Below are 21,018 nucleotides of genomic sequence, written 5' to 3' on the forward strand. Positions count from 1 at the left end.
ATATATTTTAAAACATTATCAGTAGATTTTGCTCACAATATTTAAAAACTGAAGTTTTCAAATTCCTCAAATAATACGTGGATGCTACTAATACTATTATCAAAGAATTTAAAAAATGTAAAAATTTATATGAAATTAATTTCAACTTAAGTGCATTAATGTTTAACCTGAACTTTACAATTTATTTTTGGACTCATTAATGAAAGTCTAATAAATTCAACATATGACTATTTGAAAGCAGAACAAATTATTTTGCAAGATACTAAAAACTAAAAATTCCTCAGACTAAGCTGGTGTGATTTCAAACAAATATGTACTGTACTCATGATTATAACGCAAATTTTATTTTTAACATTTTATTTTTAAAATTTTCATACTTAAAGACTTCTCACAATGTTATCTATTGAGAAGGATTTTTGTAGTTTCTCCTTGTGATAACAACACTTTCACAACTATTACAGATTTTACTACCATTGCATATTTTGCTTTAAAACATTCTTTAAAAATTGCACAAAATATGTTATGCCCGCAGAGTTTTCAGTGAATTCTCTATGTCATTTTATATCTGAATAGCATAAACTTGAGTGAACTTTAAAAATTGCTAGTAGGATTATTTCATGAGGAAACTGAAAGACGTAAGTACTTCTTAAAAAAAACCTAATGAATGATATGAGCTTTTCAAGATATGGCAAATTAAAAAGATGAGGATGCAAAAGCAACATAATCTTTATTTTAGGGAGGCAATTTTGATTCATTTTGTATTACTATTTTGAGAGCTTTCATCTTATTTTCTATTTTATGAAGAGGAATTTGTCTGAAATAACAATAAAGTAAACATAACAGTAAAAATAATAAACAAAAAACTAATGATTCACAAAGAAGACAAAATATATTATAATTAGAGTATACCAAACAAAACAAAGCAAAAAACAAATGATAGGTTTCATTTTGACATAACTATAGAAGCATGGAATATAGTTTGTTTTGATTTAGTCCACAGTACTTCCTGTTACCCTCTCTTTTTCCCCTCCCCCTATTCACTTCCCTCTTGCAATTTACTTATAGGTTTTTTTTTTGTTTTTGTTTTTGTTTTAGTTAGTGTCTTGTGAATGTGAAATGAAGCTGAGATTCACTCTGGTATATTCATATATGTATATAAGAAATTAGATCGGATTGATTTCACTGTCTTTCCCTATCCCATCTCTCCTTCCTTCATTTCATTCCCCCATGTCTACTCACTGGTCATAGTTAAATATGTACGTAAAACTGGAAGAATGGAAATGATCATAAGATGTAGACCTTAAGAAGATAGTTCATAAAAAATAGCCATATTTCAAAAAGTTTCGAGGGTTGGGGATATAGTCTAAAGTAGAGCATGCACTTAAAATGTGCAGCACCCAGCAGTGCAAATAATAATAATAATAATAATAAAATTAAGTTTAATTAAAAGTTGTAAAATATACATATGCACTTCACAATTGTTTTGACACATCATAATTAGTGAATATTAGGAATGTTTGAATGTTTATAGTTATTAACATTTACAAAGAGTTTAGGTAAAAATCAAGAAAGTCTTTAAAAATACGATAAACAAAGAATGAATAAGAAGTTACCTCAAACAAAATTTCTGTAAAGTAATAGGTATGGCAAATAGAATAATAACATTTATGTAATGCTTTCATACATCATTTGAAAGGAGCATTCTATTTAGAATGCATAGGTATTGGTATTCACATTTTATCAATGATAATATAAAAAAAAATTTAGATATTTTCAAAGATAATGTATGGATTGAAAATGGGTGCAATCTACTGTGTAAAAAAAGATATTAGAAATATAGTTATATATATCAACTTTCTAAATTAATTTTGATGTTTTATAAAGTGCATTGCATAATTAGGTGTGTAAATATATTATATTACCTGTTTAAATTTAAAATTAAAATTTATTTGGGAGGGTACATTTAATTTATCTCTGAATATGTGGAGGAAATATTTTTTAAAATAACCCAGAGGGGATCCAAATATAAAATCTGATCATGGTTGCTGTAGAGTTTCTAGCTTAATTTTAATTTTTGAATAAAATGAACATTTTATTTTAAATCATCCTTGCTCATGCAATTTGCCATGATTTTCTTCTTTCTAATTGATACAGTAATGGGTGTTGATGGGACATTGGAAACTTCAGTTCTTCAAACATTTGTTTTACACAGAAATTAAATTTCAATCAAAGTTTAATATTTCCATCGATTCAGGGATGCACATTGGATAGTGTAAATGCTGGAGGAGTCTCCTCATGAAACAGAAATGTGGTGTTCAGAGAAATGAAAAAGATGTCACATCAATTACAGATTACTAATGTCAGTGATTTCACATGAAATTCAGTGAATTTTAAAACCCCTGTGTATCAAAACTTTTTTTTTTTCTGTTTGTGATTACAATCTCTGCACATGGGGTCTGAATCTCCTGCTGTTTCAAATATATAGAAATGGGTGTTGGGAGATGAAATTGATCAATTTGTGTTTTACATATGTGTAACAGGTCATAATGAAACCCACCATCTTGTATAATTGAAAAGCACCGATAAAAGTAGATATTTTGGAAAGAATTTTCCTAAATTCTTAAAATATACTACATTAATATGTGTGTATATATGTGGATTTATGGACATTTATCATACTTCAATTGTTTAATTAAGAAAATGACTGAAGTCCAAACATACATAATTTTTAACTAATTAAAATTATGCAGAAGTATATTTTTAGTAGGTGTGATCATCCCTGAAAGGAACATATCATAAACGTATAAAACATCCCTCTACATACTTCCTAAGGATTAGAAAATATGTTAGGTATCACTATGAAGTTCAACAATGACAATAACATTCCTAGATATTCTCAAATGAAAGTATTTAGGCCTTTTCCAAATTGTAAAATGAATATCTCCACTCAAGAAAAATATTTCCAGTACTTTTTAAGTATTTAAGAGGAAAAAAATTACCTAGTCATTATGTTATTATATTCAGTACATTTAATGTTTTCAATCAACATTTTGACTTTTTATATATTTCCTGATATCTTAAACTGAAGTTATTGAACCTGGATTTTTCATATTTTTCGTATGCGTCTCAAAGAAGATGCTTTTATTCCTGGGGGGGAGTACTCAACCACTGAGACATATCCCCAGTCCTATTTTATATTTTATTTAGAGACAGGGTCTCACTGAGTTGCTTAGCACCTCACTTTTCTTGAGGCTGGATTGAACTCAAGATCATCTTGCCTCAGCCTCCTGAGCCACTGGGATTTCAAGCATGTGCCTCTGAGCCCAGCAAAAAAAATGCTTTTGTATATGTTTTGTAACATAATTCCTAAAAATATTTTAAGACCTCTCAAAAACAGTTATGTATTATCTTCATTATGTTCTTTCAAAGCATCAAGTTTATTCAATTGCAAAATGAACTCTGCACTCTTTAAATGATTCAAGTTCTAAGAATAATTTGTCATGTTCACTGAATCTAAATTCACTTTATAAGATTGTTCAGCAATATTATTGAATATATTTGTGTTGCTCTTTATAAACAAACCAAAACATTCTATGAGATTATAATTCATTAGATTCAATTGCAGTGATATGCAAATTTTTGCATCTTATTTATTTGGTCTTTCCATATACATCACACACATTTTTATGTAGATTTATACATATATTTTTTATCTGATGCTTTGAAGTTATCCCTTAGAAGGATGAACCATGAACAGATATGTAAGAGTCAAATGGACTCATCTCTATCTTCCTGTATACTATATAGTCTATCTTTCCATATTAGAGGTTATATAGTTTGTAATGTCAAGATGAATAATTGAGGCTTTTTAAAAATGTTCTCTTTGCCTTTCATAATTTTAATCTACTTGCTTACTGCATTGAATAATATTGCTCATCCAAATAGCTACCACGTCTATGGGAGCAACAACCAATCTTCATCTTAAATCTCTTTAAGTTTTTCTCCATGTCTTATCACAACTCCATATTCTGAAATCCATCTTCAATCTACTTAGAGAAGATTATATGTACAAAAAAGAAACATAGTTAAATAAAATGGTAGTTATTTAAGGAGTCAAAATGGAAGGAAGGCTGATTTGTTTTTGTTTGTGTTTTTATTTTTATTTATTTATTTTTTTGTGGTGCTGGGGATTGAACCCAGGGCCTTGTGCTTGCAAAGCAAGCACTACACCAACTGAGCTATATCCCCCGCCTATGTTTTTTCTTTTCTTTTTTTTCCAACCCTGCCGAGGGACAGGGGATTTGAACCTGGGTCCTTGCATATGCTAGGCAAGCACTTTCCAACAGGAGCTATTCCTTCAGCTCTTGTTTGTGTTTTTGTACTGGAACCCAGGGTGCTTTACCACAGAGCTACACACATCCATAGCCCTCAGCCCTTTTTTAACTTTAAGACAGAGTCTCATTAGGTTGTTTAGGGCCTTGCTAAGATGCTGAGGTTTGCCTTTAACTTGCCATCCTCCTGCCGCAGCCTTCTGAATGGTTGGGATTACAGGAAGGCACTGTTGCATCTGGTTAAGGCTGAATTTAATGAATCTATTAGTAAACTGGTTTTTGAAATGGTCAGACAGGTATGGTCACATACATTTAATTTCATGAGAAGTTCATTGAGTATTTCAGTAGAGAATTTTATAAGAGAAATAAGAAAAAAATATATATATATATTTAACAAATTTCAATTTAACTTGTTTTTTTCTGAATTTAATTCTTATTTTCTGATAGAAACTAAAGTACAATGACATAAACACCTGGGGAAATAGATCTATTGAGGTAGTAACTGCCAAATGTCAGGGAGTTGGAATGATGCCGTGAGCAAGAAGTTACATAAACTCAGTCAGACTGATTCTCCTGTTTGCTGTCTTTTTATATTTGTATTTGTTCTTTTTATTTGAAACTTTGATTTTTCAAAGAACCCCAGTACATGTAGATGTACATGTTGCTGAGATTCACCGAGGAGTATTCACATATACATAGGAAAGTTAGGTCGGATTCATTCCATTGTCTTCTTATTCCTATCCTCCCTCCCTTCCCTTCATTCCCCTTTGTCATGTTTTCTTTAAATAATAAAATATGAGGCAAAGATAGATGTTTAAGCTGTTTGATTCCCAAATTATTTATTCATATTCTAATGTAAAGTCCATTTTTCACGAGAATGATACTAAATGAATGCAAAAAGAGAAGCTGGAAACAGAAATACAAGTTATATAATTTATATTCTGGAATCTCATTTAATAGCTATTAAGTAATTATTACTTGATTAATATGAAAGGTAAATGAATACTGAAATTTGTATGGTAATATTACAAATTTCAATATATCTACCATATTGTATTCCTATATTTTTAATATTTTTATGGTGACTACCCAATATATAATAGTGACTAAAACAGACACATAAAAATCAAGGACCTGGAATTAAATAGTTTTTTTTCATTTCTAAAGTTCTAATACTTTATTGTATGTTTTTGACCACTGACTTCCCTGGGCCTCAGTGTTCCCATCTGTAAAGAAGACCTGATGATATTGTTATGTCTAAGTAATGGTGTGTCAATGATATTATGGTATTAAACACATGTGTAAATATTCTGAAAACTTGAAAAAGGAAAAAATAAATTTAAAGTTCTTTAAAAGTTTATACTCAATTCCAATTTGTTGAACAATTAAGCCACAATTAAATTGCACAATTAAGACACAACTACATTATAAATTAAGAAATTATTTCTCAAAAAAAATAATTTATAGCTAGTCCTAACATCCTAGTACTATCATTTTATAGGTGGCTATAATTTTATTTTTGAAACATCAAAGTTTCAAATAAAATTTCCATAACAGAGTAAATTGGTGGTAAAAAATAAAAAATATGGCTTTTATAGATATTATAGTCTACTTTATAGGATACAAGCAATATAAGAATCTGAATATATTTTAAGCTATTTTTTTAAAATAGAAAAAAATTCTTTTTTATACATATAAAAATATTTCTTTTTATTAGAGCATTATAATTAAACATAGCATTTTACCTTCAATTTGACAAAATTGTATGTGCAATGAATTTGATTTTAATCCCAAATTGCCCCCTACATACAATTCCTCCCCTCCTCACTCCCCCTATTTTTCCCTCCCCTACTAAACTTCCTTTCTTGTACATATTCATAAATGTGAAATTTTCTTTGGTACCTTTATATATGAACATAACATAATTTTGTTAAATTAATTCCATATTTCTTCTCCTTTTCCTTTCTTCCTCACTCCCTTTACTAATCCATTAGTAATTAGTAATTAGTAATCCTCACTCCCTCCTACTTCTAATCCATTGGTCTTTCTTATATAGCTTCATGGTATCCAATCCCTTTCCCAACACTCTTATTTCTCTTATTTTGTTCTAGCTTCCACACTGAGAGAAAATACTGAACCCTTGATTTTTTGAGTCTGGCTTATTTCACTTAGCATGATTTTCCCCATTTCCCTACAAAGGCATTGCTTCATTTAGCATGATATTCACAATTCTATCCATTTACCAGAAAATGCTATAATTTTATTCTTTGTGGCAGAGTAAAATTCCATTTTGTGTATATACACCACATTTTCTTAATTCATCCATCTCTTGTTAGGCATCTGGTTGATTCCATAAGTTGGCTACTGTGAATTGTGCTGCTACAAACATTGAAGTGACTGTATTGCCATCATAGGCTGATTTTAGATCTTTTGGATAAATACCTAGAAGTGGGATACCTGGTTCACATGGTGGTTCCACTACTAGATTTTTGAGGAATATTCACACTGCTTTCTAGAGTGGTTGTAATAATTTGTAGTTCTCCCAATAATGTAAGGGTGTAGCTTTTTCACCACATCCTAGTCACCATTTATTATTATTCTTGTTCTTGAAAATTGCCTTTCTGAATGGAGTGAGATGAGATCTTAGTGCAGTTTTGGTTTGCATTTTTGTAATTGCTAGAGGTACTTAACATCTTTTTCATTTATTTCTTGATTATTTTTGTTTCTTCTTTTGAGAGGGATCTGTTAGTTACTTTACCCATTTGCTAAATTGGACTATTTTTTTTTCACAGTCAGTTTTTTGCATTCTTTATATATTCTGCATAGTCAGAGGAGTATCTGGCAAAGATTTCCTCCCATTCCTTAAGCTCTGTCTTCACTCTTAATTGTATCCTTTGCTGTGCAGAAGCATTTTACTTTGATGCAATTCCATTTATTTATTCTTGGTTTTATTTCTTGAGCTTAGGGGGTGTTGTTAAGGAAGTTTGAATTTGTCTTCCATTCTTTTCCATTGGTCTTCATGTCTGTTTTGATGCCAGTCCCATGCTGTCTTGTTATTGTACCTTTGTAATATAATTTGAGAGAGGATATAATGTTGCCTCCTTTATCACTTTTCTTGTTCAGAATTGCTTTGATTATTCTGAGTCTCTAATTCTTCCATATTAATTATAGGACTGAAGACATATTTTTCAAAGATGAATATTTATCATATAGACTTATTTGATGTTTACTCCTATCCTCTGCAATGACAAAAATATATTTATTTTGACATAAAAATAAATTTAAGGGCTGTGGTTGTAGCTCAGTAGTAGAGCAATTGCCTAGCGTGCATGACACACTGGGTTCAATTCTCAGCACCACATATAAAGGTCCATTGACAACTAAAAATATTTTTAAGAAATAATAATAAAATAAATAAGTAATTATATTTAAGTAAACTTCAAATTTTATTCCCAATTTAAAAACGCTATTTCTCTAGAAAAGAATAAAGCATTTTTAGCATCAATATTCCTTCACCATAAGATGCTTCACAAATTCAGTTTTTCTAAAGATAAAAATGAAGCAGATCAATATACTTATTTATTCTAAAAAGTCACAAATGAAATATTTATCATTTGAAAACCAACCAGCCAAACCTAGATTATTTTTAAAAAAATATATCAAGAGAAGAATCTTTATTTAATAAGAAATATTCTCCTTTAAGTTGCTGATGAAAAGAGTCGTGTTTACAGGTTATTTTCACATTTAACTTTAGATGGTCTATTTTTTCTCCACACATAATTTCTGTAGAATTTTTAATAGCCTAGCATAATAATTATGATAATGGTTAATACTTGTTAAATTTTTACTTTGTGCAGGGCAATAAGTACTGGGGGTTGGTAAGCATATTACCACACTCACAAAAAATATCTTCCTAACACCTTTTGAACTAGTTTGTGCTTCTTGTTGTTTTCATAACTTTTCCCATTTCAATAAAGTATCATCTCAGTCTTGGGAAAATTAGATGACTCACCACATGAACTTACAACAGTGATTGAACCAGGGTTTTCTAAGCCCTGATGGGCAGTGCATTTCAGTACAAAGGGAGACTTTACACATAGAAAAGGTAAGTGTGAATCTCTGTAATAAATCAGATATACTTTCATTGACCTATGGAATTTATTGCCATTAACTTTGTATGTAAGAGGAATGTATATGGAGTACCAGAGGTGTGACTAGTTCAAAACAATAGGATCAAGTCAGAGTAGCCAAAGAGGCCGAAGCCTAACCTGAGATGTCCTTTACCACTCCTCATTTCTGAGTTTTATGGTTGTTGAATCATGTTCAGCATATTCAAAAAGATGACCTATTAATTTTGATGAAAATATTTTAGCTTTACAGTAATCAAACATATTTCATAGTTATTTATATTCATTATTAAAGAATAGATTCAGAAGAAAATAATTTCAATTTGGAAATGGGTATTAAGAACATATTAACACTTTTAAATTAACAGAAATTGTAATTTTGTTGATATTTTATCATAAGGCATTAGTTTTTTTGTAATTTAAATTTATCGTTTAATTTTTAATTAAATTTATTTTGACTGATACATGCAAATATAATAGTTGTACACATTAGGGGGATCTATGTGATGTTTTGATACATGTACATATTATAAAATATTTATTTGGTGCATTTTTAGTTGCATATTATTTATACAGAATGAAGATTTTCATTGTGACATATTCATATGTTCACAAAACCATAGCTTGGTGAGTTCACCCCCCAATGCCTCTCCCACCTTCCTGACCTCTCTCCCCATAATTCCCTTCTTCTATCCTGGTGGTGTTTCTTCTACTTCATGGTGTCCATTTTTACCCTGTTTTTTCATCTCTAGCTTCCACATTTGTAATAAAATATAACATACTTTTTTCTATTAGTCTTTTTTTGTTCAATATTATGATCTTCAGTTCCATACATTTCTGTGAAATTACATATTTTTTTCATTTTTATGACTAAGTAAAACTCTATTAGTTGTTTTTAAAAATATTGCTTGTAGATATATCTTTGGAGATTTAATAGCTTCTGTTGGAATCTCATTCTTTGCATATTGAGATTTTGAACAACAACAACCAAAAAATGTTTTTAATAGATGATAAGTTTCTATGGTGAAAATACTGCATTTTTTTCACCAGTTATTCTTCAAAGTAGGTTCTTGTGGTAAGAGCATAGTTATATGGAAACCAGTAATTTTTCTGAATATTAGCAAAGCGTTTCTCCCAAATTTTCACCAAAATAAGTAGCATGTGAAGATTTGGTAGGGAGATTTTGAAAGTGCCATGAAAAATATTATATTTTCTCCAAAGTTGCTGTATAAGGATGACCTGTTTCTCTTATCAGAAAGAAAAGCTTATAAAGCAAATTATACTCTGATTGCATAAGTTCTAAGTTTGTATAATCAGTGCTTAAAACATTCTCCTTTGCTCTTGTGTAGATGCTGTAAAAGTGCATTTGTGTTCTGCTGCAGGTGAACCAAGAAATGGCCTGGATGTAGTGCCAGGCCAGCAAATCACAAACACAATGATTATTTTTTAATCTAGCTGCAAACTCCAAGAATGTTAAAAATCGTAATGAGTTATACTAATAAAAAGTAAAATTAATGTGGATATGAAACTCATTATGCAAGGAAAATATTCAGGGTAAACCTGCAATGGTAGATTAAGAATAAAAATATTTCTTCTGATTTCTGTGAATCGCTATTTATTCAGTCATTATTAAAATTAGCAATCTAAATTTCAGAGTAAGACAGAAAAAATTTGTTATATATATTTTACAAATCATTTTCTTAAAACCCAAATTTATGTCTCCACCTGTATTTCTGTTGCATATCAGTAATGTAAAGAGCTTGCCATTTTCATGCTTGGTAATGAATATATTTCATTACTAAAAGGAATAATCACAATTTTATAATGTGTAATCAAATTGTTAATGTATATGCTAATCATTTCAAGTGTTTATAAAATTATCATACATTATCATCTTTTTTAGATAGCACACCATCAAGTGTTTATATTGTTATAGCTGTGTGGTCTTCCCTTGTACTCAAGTACAGATATGTAACAATTTACTTAACTACTTGCTTCCTTCTTAAAATTTCTATTTTATCATTCAGCATATTCCTTTTTATTCTCAATCATCTCTTCTGTGAATATTTTCTGCATGTCACTGGGAAATTCCTGCAGCCATATGTCTTAGAAAATTGAAACTCCTTATCTATGTTTTCATGATATGACCTTTCATGGGCCTTAAGTACCATGACTTGGTAAAAATAGCCTCTAATCGAATCCATTTGTTAAAATACTAACTGAAAAATGAAAGCAAACCATTTAGTCTAGAATGATGATTTTTAAAATATTCATCAGTATTTTAAAATGCATTCTCTGTCAAAGCAAACTGCTTAGAGACATCCATCTGTAAGTTGAAGTCCTAAAACTAAAATATTTCCATAAAGAACATTTATGTAACATCTCTCTTACAGGATCTTTGGCTGTATTCTCCTTTTAACATTGTAATGATGTATAATGACAGTGACTTTCTGATAAATTTCAGTTTGGGATATGATAATATTCATGATCTTCCCCACAGGGAATCAAGAAGTATATTCAAAAGAGTTAGACTTTTTTTAAGAAAAGAAAGTTTTTTAAAAATTAAGTCATTAACTTGTCAGCAGCTTAAAATATGGTTTGAAAGCCAGATAATAGGTCCCAACATTCATGAAGTTGAAGTATGCCAGTTACTGTCACTTTTTTCCTCTTTATTTGAATATATACCTTGGTTAGGATTAATTTTTAAACTGATTATTTAGATTTTCTAATTAGGATATTTAAATGAAATTGTTTTGTTTTGTTTTGTTTTTAAGACACACTGTTTAATGGTCTTGGACTTGGAGCGGTCATTGGCCTGGGAGTTGCGGCACTTTTGCTAATACTTGTGGTAACAGACGTCAGCTGCTTCTTTATTCGACAATGTGGGTTACTGATGTGCATCACCAGGAGAATGTGTGGGAAGAAAAGTGGCTCCAGTGGCAAAAGTAAAGAACTGGAAGAAGGAAAAGCTGCATATCTGTGAGTATCAGGCATCTGTACCAAATACCATAGTTAAACTTGAGTGCTTTAGCTGGGGACTTTGTCTTCCAAGGGGAGATTAACTGTAAAGGCTCACTGCCTGGTTTAGGAACCTCAGTCTATATAGCCTTCAGTATAACACCCTGAAGAGCCAAATGGCTTTGAGAACCCTCTACTCAAATATCAGTCTCAAAATGGGATCCTCACTGAAAAGAATCAGTCGTGATTTAATTAACAAATGGGTGGATATAGAAATAGTCATACAAAAGTATTTGTTTATGATTTCTCCCATTTTCAGTTAATGTTGAATAAAAGAAAGACATCAAAAGTAATTGGAATTGATAATAACATAAAATCATATGGCACCTCCTGTAAATGTAACAAGTGACTACATATAGATTACAAGATTTGATTTTGTATAGATCAAGTTGTATCTAATACATACTATTAAAGACTGAATTTACTCTTCCAAATTTTGATTAAAATATGACTACATGTTAGAATTTTGAGATCTTTGTGGAACTTCCTTTAATTAAATGGAATATGAATTCTAAGAAAATATATAGAGCTGAATATTTTAGAAAATACCTTTTGCTATGATTTATATGCTTTTTGCTATGATTTGTTATGCATATATCATATCTTTAATAGATTTGTATCTAATCTCAAAATGTTTGATATAGAAAATTCAGAAAGCACATAAAAGCATCAATGCACATATATACACATAATGTATGCCTGAATAAACATATGAGTCTGATACACGTATGTGTATATCAAACCCTAGGACCAAAAATGAAATTCTTAAGGGTGCAGGGCATCTAAATTATTAATCTTAAAAATCTTCCTATTGTATACATTTGTAACATTTCAGTATGAATCTTTTCAACCAAACAGAAGTGAATTTTACAACGAACACTTATTTACCAACCATTTATTTTTATAATTAACATTTTATTTTATTTCCTTTATAACACATTATGCTCATTGAACCACATTATATATTAATTTTGAAAAGTCAGTATAGGTAGCGATCACATAAGGTCTGCGTGTCATTACATGAAATTCAAGATATTTAATATTGTCTTTCAAATAAAGCTAAAATACACAAAATGTTCTGTTTGATGAGTCTTGGCAGATGCTTACTTCTGTGTAATGCAAAACCTTTCAAAATTCATAGACTTTTAAAATGTTTTTATTAATGCATTATATTATATATATTATCAATGCATAACCTCAGCATCATTTGTTAAATGTTCTTTTGTGTTACTATCCAGTAAATCCACCCCAACCTCCCTAAATCCCAGTCTACCACTATTCTTTTTTTACCACAAATAATTTTTGCCTGATACTAAACTTCATGTGCAAGAAACTCACTTCAATATGTACTAGTATTTTTAATCTACCATCCTTCATTCATCATGTTTTAGGACTTATTCATTTTTTTCTGACCACCAGTAGTTAATTCCTTTTTATTATGGAATAATTACTATTCTTTTTTCTTATACATATGTTTAACTATAACAGGAATCCTACTATTTTACAGCTTCACTTTTCTTGCTTTTGTTTTTGTTTTTTTGGTGGTGGGGATTGACCAATCCAGGTAATTTATCACAGAGCTAAACCCCCACCTGAACAACTCAGGGATTTTATCACTGAGTTACATCCCAGCACTACCCGCTCCTCCTTTTTAATGTGGCAGGGTCTCACTAATTTACTGAGGGTCTCTCTAAGTGGCTGAGGCTGAACTCAAACTTGGGATTCTTCTGCCCCATCCTCTGGAGTCTTTGGGATTAACGGTATACATGACTGTACCTGGCTAAAACTTAGTTTCTATTAAATGTAGTTTTATTTAACAAATTAAATGGACATAATAAGACAATAGATATTTTATATAGCACATTTGTATAAAACTACAGCATGCTGAATGCAATAAGTTCAGAGAGCACATGGTCTGCTGATTGTTCTCATTTGAATGTTTTCATTCTTGTGAAAGCAAATTATTATTTAAAGTGTAGTCATCATAAGCACAGAGCATAAGAGTATTAACAAACTGAACATGCACATTTTCAAGGATCATATCAAAAAAAGAAATTTACTATTTAAAACTCCTTTCCATTCCCTCTTTAATCTCAAACTAAACAATATTCTGATGTTTAATACTATAGATTAGTTTTACTTGTATTTGTGTATTATAAAAACAAGTGCACTGTTGATGCATCTTTTTCCTATTTCCTTACTGTACTTAATATTTTTTCTGGAATTGATCCATGATATTTGAATTGATAAGTAATCTTTAATCTAGTCCCTGTGTAATAACTCTGAAATTAATATCCTAATACTTCTTTCCACATTCTAGTCTTAAATAGGTATTTTGGTAGTTTCCAATCTGTAATTTTAGAATTTAATCTGGTGTGGAAATGCTGGGATATACACCATGTGTCTTTTGCTTTTGTAGAGCATGCTAAATTATGTTCTAAGGTATTGTCAGTTCAAACTACTCCAGAGTGAGAATTTTAATTGATCCTCATTATAGCAGACTTCCATATTTTTTTATTTCTTTTATTCTCCTGGTGTGTAGTAGTTGGTCATATTGATTTAAGTTGATAATATGTATGCACTAGTAAAACTGACTTTTCTCTTTTTTTAATAATTGGATATGCTCTTTTACTGAGGTCTTCATTCGAGTATTTAAGTCATTTTATAATAGGTTGTCTTCTTTCCTATCTGCTAGGTGGCTGTTCTTCAATACAATACACTTTGCATACATGACCCTGGGTGTGTGTGTGTGTGTTTGTGTATGTATATATACACATGTGTGTCTGTGTATGGTTATTTTAAATACATTAACATATATTGCTCCATGTCCTATATGAATATCATAATTCTCATATTATAAATATTTGCATAATTAATATAATTATATATGATCTCTTATCCAATTCTCTGATACCTTTGGACTCTCAAAATGTTGTCTCTGGTGAAAAGAAGTGTTTAATTTCAGTGTAATACAATATTTAGTTTCCACTTTGGGATCCTATTGTACAAATCGTTGACTATAGTCACTAAGGCATTCCTCTAAATTTTCTATGAGAATCTTCGCGATTTTGTTTTACATTTAGAACTACAGTCTGCCTGAGGCTGGAGTTCAGGCACTCTTCAGTTGGCTTTTTTAAAACCTGTGTTTAGACAATAACGCATTGATTGAAAATAGCAAGCTTTATTCATTGTCAGCTGTGTCATTTTTGTCACATCTCAGATGGGCCACAAAAGATTGAATTGTTCTGTTTCTGTGTTTGCTTTTCTGTTGCTTTGCTCAATTTATCCTTCCACCAATACCAGGCTATTAAACACTATAGCTTTAAAATACTTCCTGATAGCTAATAACATACATCCTCTGCCTTTGTTGGACTTTAAGATGGTTTTGCTATTCTCAACTCTTGCCTTTAAATTTAAATCATTTTATAATTCCTGCACACACAAACTCACACAGAAAGAGACACACACAAACACATATATACGAAATCTACTAAGATTTTGATTGGAGCTTTAGTGAATTTACAGATTAATTGGGGTATGATCAATTTTGTTGCAATATAAAATATTTCAACCTGCAAATCAATAAAATAGATGACCTTTTTAAAAAGCTAGGTTTCTTAGTGAATTTCAAGAATAAAGAATAACTATTATGTCACATGCAGGCCTTTCACACAGCTGCAAATATCTAGGTAAATTGTGTTCTGAACAAATCCAAACACAGTAATCCCTGTGAATTGCACTGCCAAGGTGACCCTTAGCTTGTGCAGTAACTCTATGCAAAACTCAAAGCCAATCCTTACTCCAGTGCAGAGTTATTCATCAGAATTCTATCATGACTGAATGACTAACTTAAAATATATTTCTACCTATAACTGCTTGTCTCAAAACACATAAATACTTAGATGTCTGAAATCATTAAAATGTTGGTTAGATTTTTACATGAAATTGGTTTTCATCTTTTACTACAACCAAAGCAAATTATTTAACTGATTTAAGTGATATTTTCTATAAACTTTGTAAATTTGAGAAGACGACTGCATTGTTTTACTAAATAGTCTATTTAAAACTTGAGTGTCTATGACTATTTCTTTGGATACTTTTTTATGAAGAATGTTTTCATTTCATGAGATAGCACATTAGATAGCATATATTTTCACTGAAAAATTAGTTTCAGTTATTCTCAAATTGTCACAGATTATAAAAATCAAACAAAAATTAGTTTCCACTGTACTAAAGATTTTTTAAAATTTAATTTAATTTTAAACAAATGGGATACATCTTGTTTCTCTGTACATGAAGTAGAGACATACCATATGTGTAATCATACATTTACATAGGGTAATAGTTTTTGATTCATTCTGTTATTTTTTTTCCTTCCCCCCACCCCTTTCACAACTCTTTTCCCTCTGTACAGTCCCTCCTTCCTCCATTCTTGCCCCCCTCCCACCTCCCATTTGTGTCATCATCCACTTATCAGTGAGATCATTCGTCCTTTGGATTTTTAAATTGACTTATCTAACTTAGCATGATATTCTTCACTTTCATCCATTTACCTGCAAATGCCATAATTTTATTATTCTTTATGGCTGTGTATAACTGTACCTTTTTCCCCACATCCTTGCCAACACCTATTCTTGACAACCGCCATTCTAATTGGGTTGAGATGGAATCTTAGGGTAGTTTTGATTTGCATTTCTCTTATTACTAGAGATGTTGAACATTTTTTCATGTATCTGTTGATTGCTTGTAAATCTTCTGTGAAGTGTCTGTTCATTTCCTTATCCCATTTGTTGATTGGGTTATTTGTATTCTTGGTATAGAGTTTTTTGAGTTCTTTATATATTTTGGAAATTAGTGCTCTATCTGAAGTGTAAGTGGTAAACATTTTCTCCCACTCTGTAGGTTCTCTCTTCACATTACTGATAGTTTCCTTTCCTGAGAGAAAGCTTTTTAGTTTGAACCTATCCCAGTTATTGATTCTTGTTTTTATTTCTTGTACTATGGGAATCCCTGTTAAGGAAGTCTGATCCTAAGCCGACAAGTTGAAGATTTGGACCTACTTTTTCTTCTATAAGATGCAGGGTCTCTGGCTGATTCCAAGCTCCTTGATCCATTTTGAGTTGAATTTTGTGCAGGGTGAGAGATAGGGGTTTGATTTCATTCTGCTGCATATGGATTTCCAGCTTTCCCAGCACCTTTTGTTAAAGAGTTTATCTTTACTCCATTGCATGTTTTTGGCACCTTTGTCTAGTAGGAGAAAATTGTATGTATTTGGGTTTGTGTCCATGTCCTCTATTCTGTACCATTGATCTACCTGTCTATTTGGGTGCCAATACCATGTGGTTTTTGTTACTATTGCTTTGTACTAGAGTTGAAGTTCTGGTATTGCAATAGCCCTGATTCACTCTTCCTGCTAAGGATTGTTTTAGCTACTCTGGGTTTCTTATTATTCCAGATGAATTTCATGATTGCTTGCTCTATTTCTGTAAGGTATGTCATTGGGATATTAATTGGAATTGCACTGAATCTGTGTAGCACTTTTGGTAGTATGGCTATTTTCACAATATTAGTTCTGCCTATCCAAGAACATGGGAGATCTTTCCATCTTCTACATTTTTCTTTAATTTCTTTCTTTAGTGTTCTCTAGTTCTCATTGTAGAAGACTTTCACCTCCTTTATTAGATTGATTCCCAAGTATTTTATTTTTTTCGAGGCTTGTGAATGGGGTAATATTTCTAATTTCTCTTTCTGAAGATTCATCACTTATGTATAAAAATGCATTAGATTTATGAGCATTGATCTTATATCCTGCTACTTTACTGAATTCACTTGTGAGTTCTAAAAGTTTTCTGGTGGAATTTCCCGGTTCCTCTAAATATATAATCATGTCATCAGCGAATAGGGATAGTTTGAGTTCTTCTTTTCCTGTTCGTATTCCTTTAATTTCTTTGGTCTGTCTAATTGCTCTGGCTAGAGTTTCAAGAATGATGTTGAATAGAAGTGGTGAAAGAGGGCATCCCTGCCTTGTTCCAGTTTTTAGGAGGAATGCTTTCAGTTTTTCATCATTTAGAATGATATTGGCCATGGGCTTAGCATAGATGACCTTTACAATGTTAAGGAATGTTCCCACTATCCCTATTTTTTCTAGTGTTTTCAGCATGAAGGGATGCTGTATTTTATCAAATGCTCTTTCTGCATCTATCAAAATAATCATATGATTCTTGACTTTAAGTCTGTTGATATGGTGAATTACATTTATTGATTTCCTAATTTTGAACCAACCTTGTACCCCTGAGATAAAACCCACTTGATCATGGTGCACCATCTTTTTAAAATATTTTTGTATGCGATTTGCTAAGATTTTGTTGAGAATTTTTGCGTCAATGTTCATTAAGGATATTGGTCTAAAATTTTCTTTCCTCGATGTGTCTCTGTCTGGTTTAGGTACAGGGTGATATTGGCTTCATAGAATGAGTTTGGGAGGGTTCCCTCCTCTTCTATTTCATGGAATACTTTGAGGAGTATTGGAATGAGCTCTTCTTTAAAGGTTTTGTAGAACTCGACTGAGAACCCATCTCTTACCAGACTTTTCTTTGTTGGTAGGCTTTTGATGACTTCTTCTATTTCATTACTTGAAATTGATCTATTTAAATTGTGTATGTCCTCCTGGTTCAGTTTAGGTAGTTCATATGTCTCTAGAAACCTGTTGATGTCTTCAAGATTTTCTGTTTTGTTGGAGTATAGATTTTCAAAATAGCTTCTAATTATGTTTTGTATTTCACTCATGTCTATTGTGATATTTCCTTGTTCATTCTGAATTTTAGTAATTTGAGTTTTCTCTTGCCTTCTCTTTGTTAGTGTGGCTAAGGGTTAATCAATTTTGTTTATTTTTTCAAAGAACCAACTATTTATTTTGACAATTTTTTCAATTGTTTCTTTTGTTTCAGTTTTGTTGATTTCAGCTCTGACTTGAACTATTTCCTGTCTTCTACTACTTTTGGTGTTGCTCTGTTCTTCTTTTTCTAGGGTTTTGAGCTGTATTGTTAGGTTGTTTATTTTTGGATTTTTTTCTTCTTTTATTGAATGTGCTACATGAAATAAATTTTCCTGTAAGTACTGCTTTCATAGTGTCCCACAGATTTTGATATGGTGTATCTTTGTTCTCATTTACCTCTAATTTTTTTTTTATTTCCCTCCTGATGTCTTCTGTTATCCATTCATCATACAATAGCATATTATTTAATCTCCAGGTGTTGGAGTAGTTTCTGTTTTTTATTCTGTCATTTATTTCTAATTTCAATCCATTATGATCTGATAGAATACAAGGTATTATCTCTATCTTCTTGTATTTTCTAACATTGGCTTTGTGGCATAGAATATGGTCTATTTTAGAGAAGGATTCACGTGTTGCTAAGAAGAAAGTGTATTCGCTCTTTGTTGGATGGTATATTCAATATATGTCTGTTAAGTCTAAATTATTGATTGTGTTATTGAGATCTATGGTTTCTTTGTTCAATTTTTGTTTGGAAGATCTGTCCAGTGGTGAGAGAGGTGTGTTAAAATCACTTGTATTATTGTGTTGTGATCTATTTGATTTGTGGAATTGTGAAGAATTTGTTTGACTTACATGGATGAACCACTGTTTGGGGCATAGATATTTATGATTGTTATGTCTTGCTGATTTATGCTTCCCTTAAGCAGTATGAAATTTTCTTCTTTTCCCTTCTGAGTAACTTTGGCTTGAAGTCCACATTATCTGAAATGAGGATGGATATCCAGCTTTTTTGCTGAGTCCATGTGCATGGTATGTTTTTTCTCATCCTTTCATCTTTAGTCTGTGGGTATCTCTTTCTATGAGATGAGTCTCTTGCAGGCAACATATTGTTGGATCTTTCTTTTTAATCCAATCTGCCAGTCTATGTCTTTTGATTGATGAATTCAGGCCATTAACATTCAGGGTTATTATTGAGATATGATTTGTATTCCCAGTCAATTGGCTCATGTTTTTTTTTTTTTTTTTTTTTTTTTTTTTTTTTTAACATGACTTGGTTTCTCCTTTATTTGGCTGTTCCTTTAGGGTAGTTCCTCCCTTTGCTGATTTACATTGTTGTTTTTCATCTCTTCCTCATGGAATATTTTGCTGAGAATGTTCTGTAGTGCTGCTTTTTTTTTGTAAATTCTTTTAGCTTTTGTTTATCATGGAAGGATTTTATTTTCTCATCAAATCTGAAGGTAAGTTTTGCTGGGTTTAAGATTCTTGGTTGGCATCCATTTTCTTTCAGAGTTTGAAAAATGTTGTTCCAAGCCCTTCTAGCTTTTAGGGTCTGGGTTGAAAAATCTGCTGATATTATTATTGGTTTCCCCTGAATGTAATTTGATTCTTTTCTCTCGCAGCCTTTAAAATTCTGTCTTTATTTTGTATGTTAGGTATTTTCATTATAATGTGCTTTGGTGTGGGTCTATTGTAGTTTTGTATATTTGGAGTCCTATAAGCCTCTTGTAGTTGGTTTTCCATTTCATTCTTCAGATGTGGGAAATCATTGAATAGATTGTTCATTCCTTTGGTTTGTTTCTCTAAGCCTTCCTCAATCCCAATAATTCTTAAATTTAGCCTTTTCATGATATCCCATAGTTCTTGGAGATTCTGTTCATGATTTCTTACCATCTTCTCTGTTTGGTCAACTTTGTTTTCAAGATTAAATATTTTTTCTTCAATGTCTGAGGTTCTGTCTTCCAGGTGTTCTATCCTATTCGTTATGCTTTCTATGGAGTTTTTAATTTGGTTTATTGTTTCCTTCATTTCAAGGATTCTGTCTGGTTTTTTTTCAATATCTCTAACTCTTTATTGAAATGATCTCTTGCTTCCCGCATTTGCTCTTTTAAATGTTGAGTGGTGTTGTCATTCAAAGACTGCATTTGTTCTTTCATCTCGTTTGCTTCTCTGACCATTTTAATTATGTACATTCTGCAGTCCCTTTCTGACATTTCTTCTGTCATGCTGTCAATGGATTTTATTGATGTAGCATCTAGGTTTGTTTGGGACATTTTCTTCCCTTGTTTTCTCATATTGGTCAGGTATCTACCCCTCTAATAGTGAAACTCTGAGATTTTGCAGATTTCCTCTATTGACTTATAGTGTCCCTATAGATTTCCAATAATTCACCTCCTAGCCTTCAGTAGCCTGAAGTTTTGGAGGAACTTGATAATGCAGTGATGCACAAGGAAGCTGCCCCTCTAGGGGTGGTGGCCTTCAGGTGGGGTTTATTTCCTGCTGGTGGGAAGAGGCGCCTCCTCTTGTTGACCAATGGTCAGTCAAAAGGCAGACTAGACTACAGGTTGGGATGTGGCTGGTCTGGGCCTGTGTCTCTGGGTCTACCACCTTGGTGGGAAAACCTCACCCAGCGGGGAAGACTCACCCAGTGGGGACATCTCACTGGGCAGCTATCCTCCGGGAAGTTCCCTTCAGTCTACAACTACCACCTGGGTTGGGCAGCCCTCCTCTGCGACGTTCCCTGGGGCCCAGAACTACCACCTGGTCCGGG

The 21,018-nt window shown here is 31.6% G+C and overlaps 1 protein-coding gene across 1 annotated transcript in view; it reads left to right on the forward strand.

The window, feature by feature from the left end:
- Ncam2 (neural cell adhesion molecule 2) overlaps positions 1-21,018 on the forward strand; it is a 508,956-nt gene that overhangs the window by 466,876 nt on the left and 21,062 nt on the right. The window contains exon 16 of the mRNA XM_047565377.1: positions 11,233-11,437. Coding sequence (XP_047421333.1) covers positions 11,233-11,437 — 205 coding nt within the window. The remainder of the gene's footprint in view (positions 1-11,232; positions 11,438-21,018) is intronic.

The sequence above is a fragment of the Sciurus carolinensis genome, chromosome 9 (genome assembly GCF_902686445.1).
Source record: "Sciurus carolinensis chromosome 9, mSciCar1.2, whole genome shotgun sequence".
Classification (NCBI taxonomy): Eukaryota; Metazoa; Chordata; class Mammalia; order Rodentia; family Sciuridae; genus Sciurus; species Sciurus carolinensis.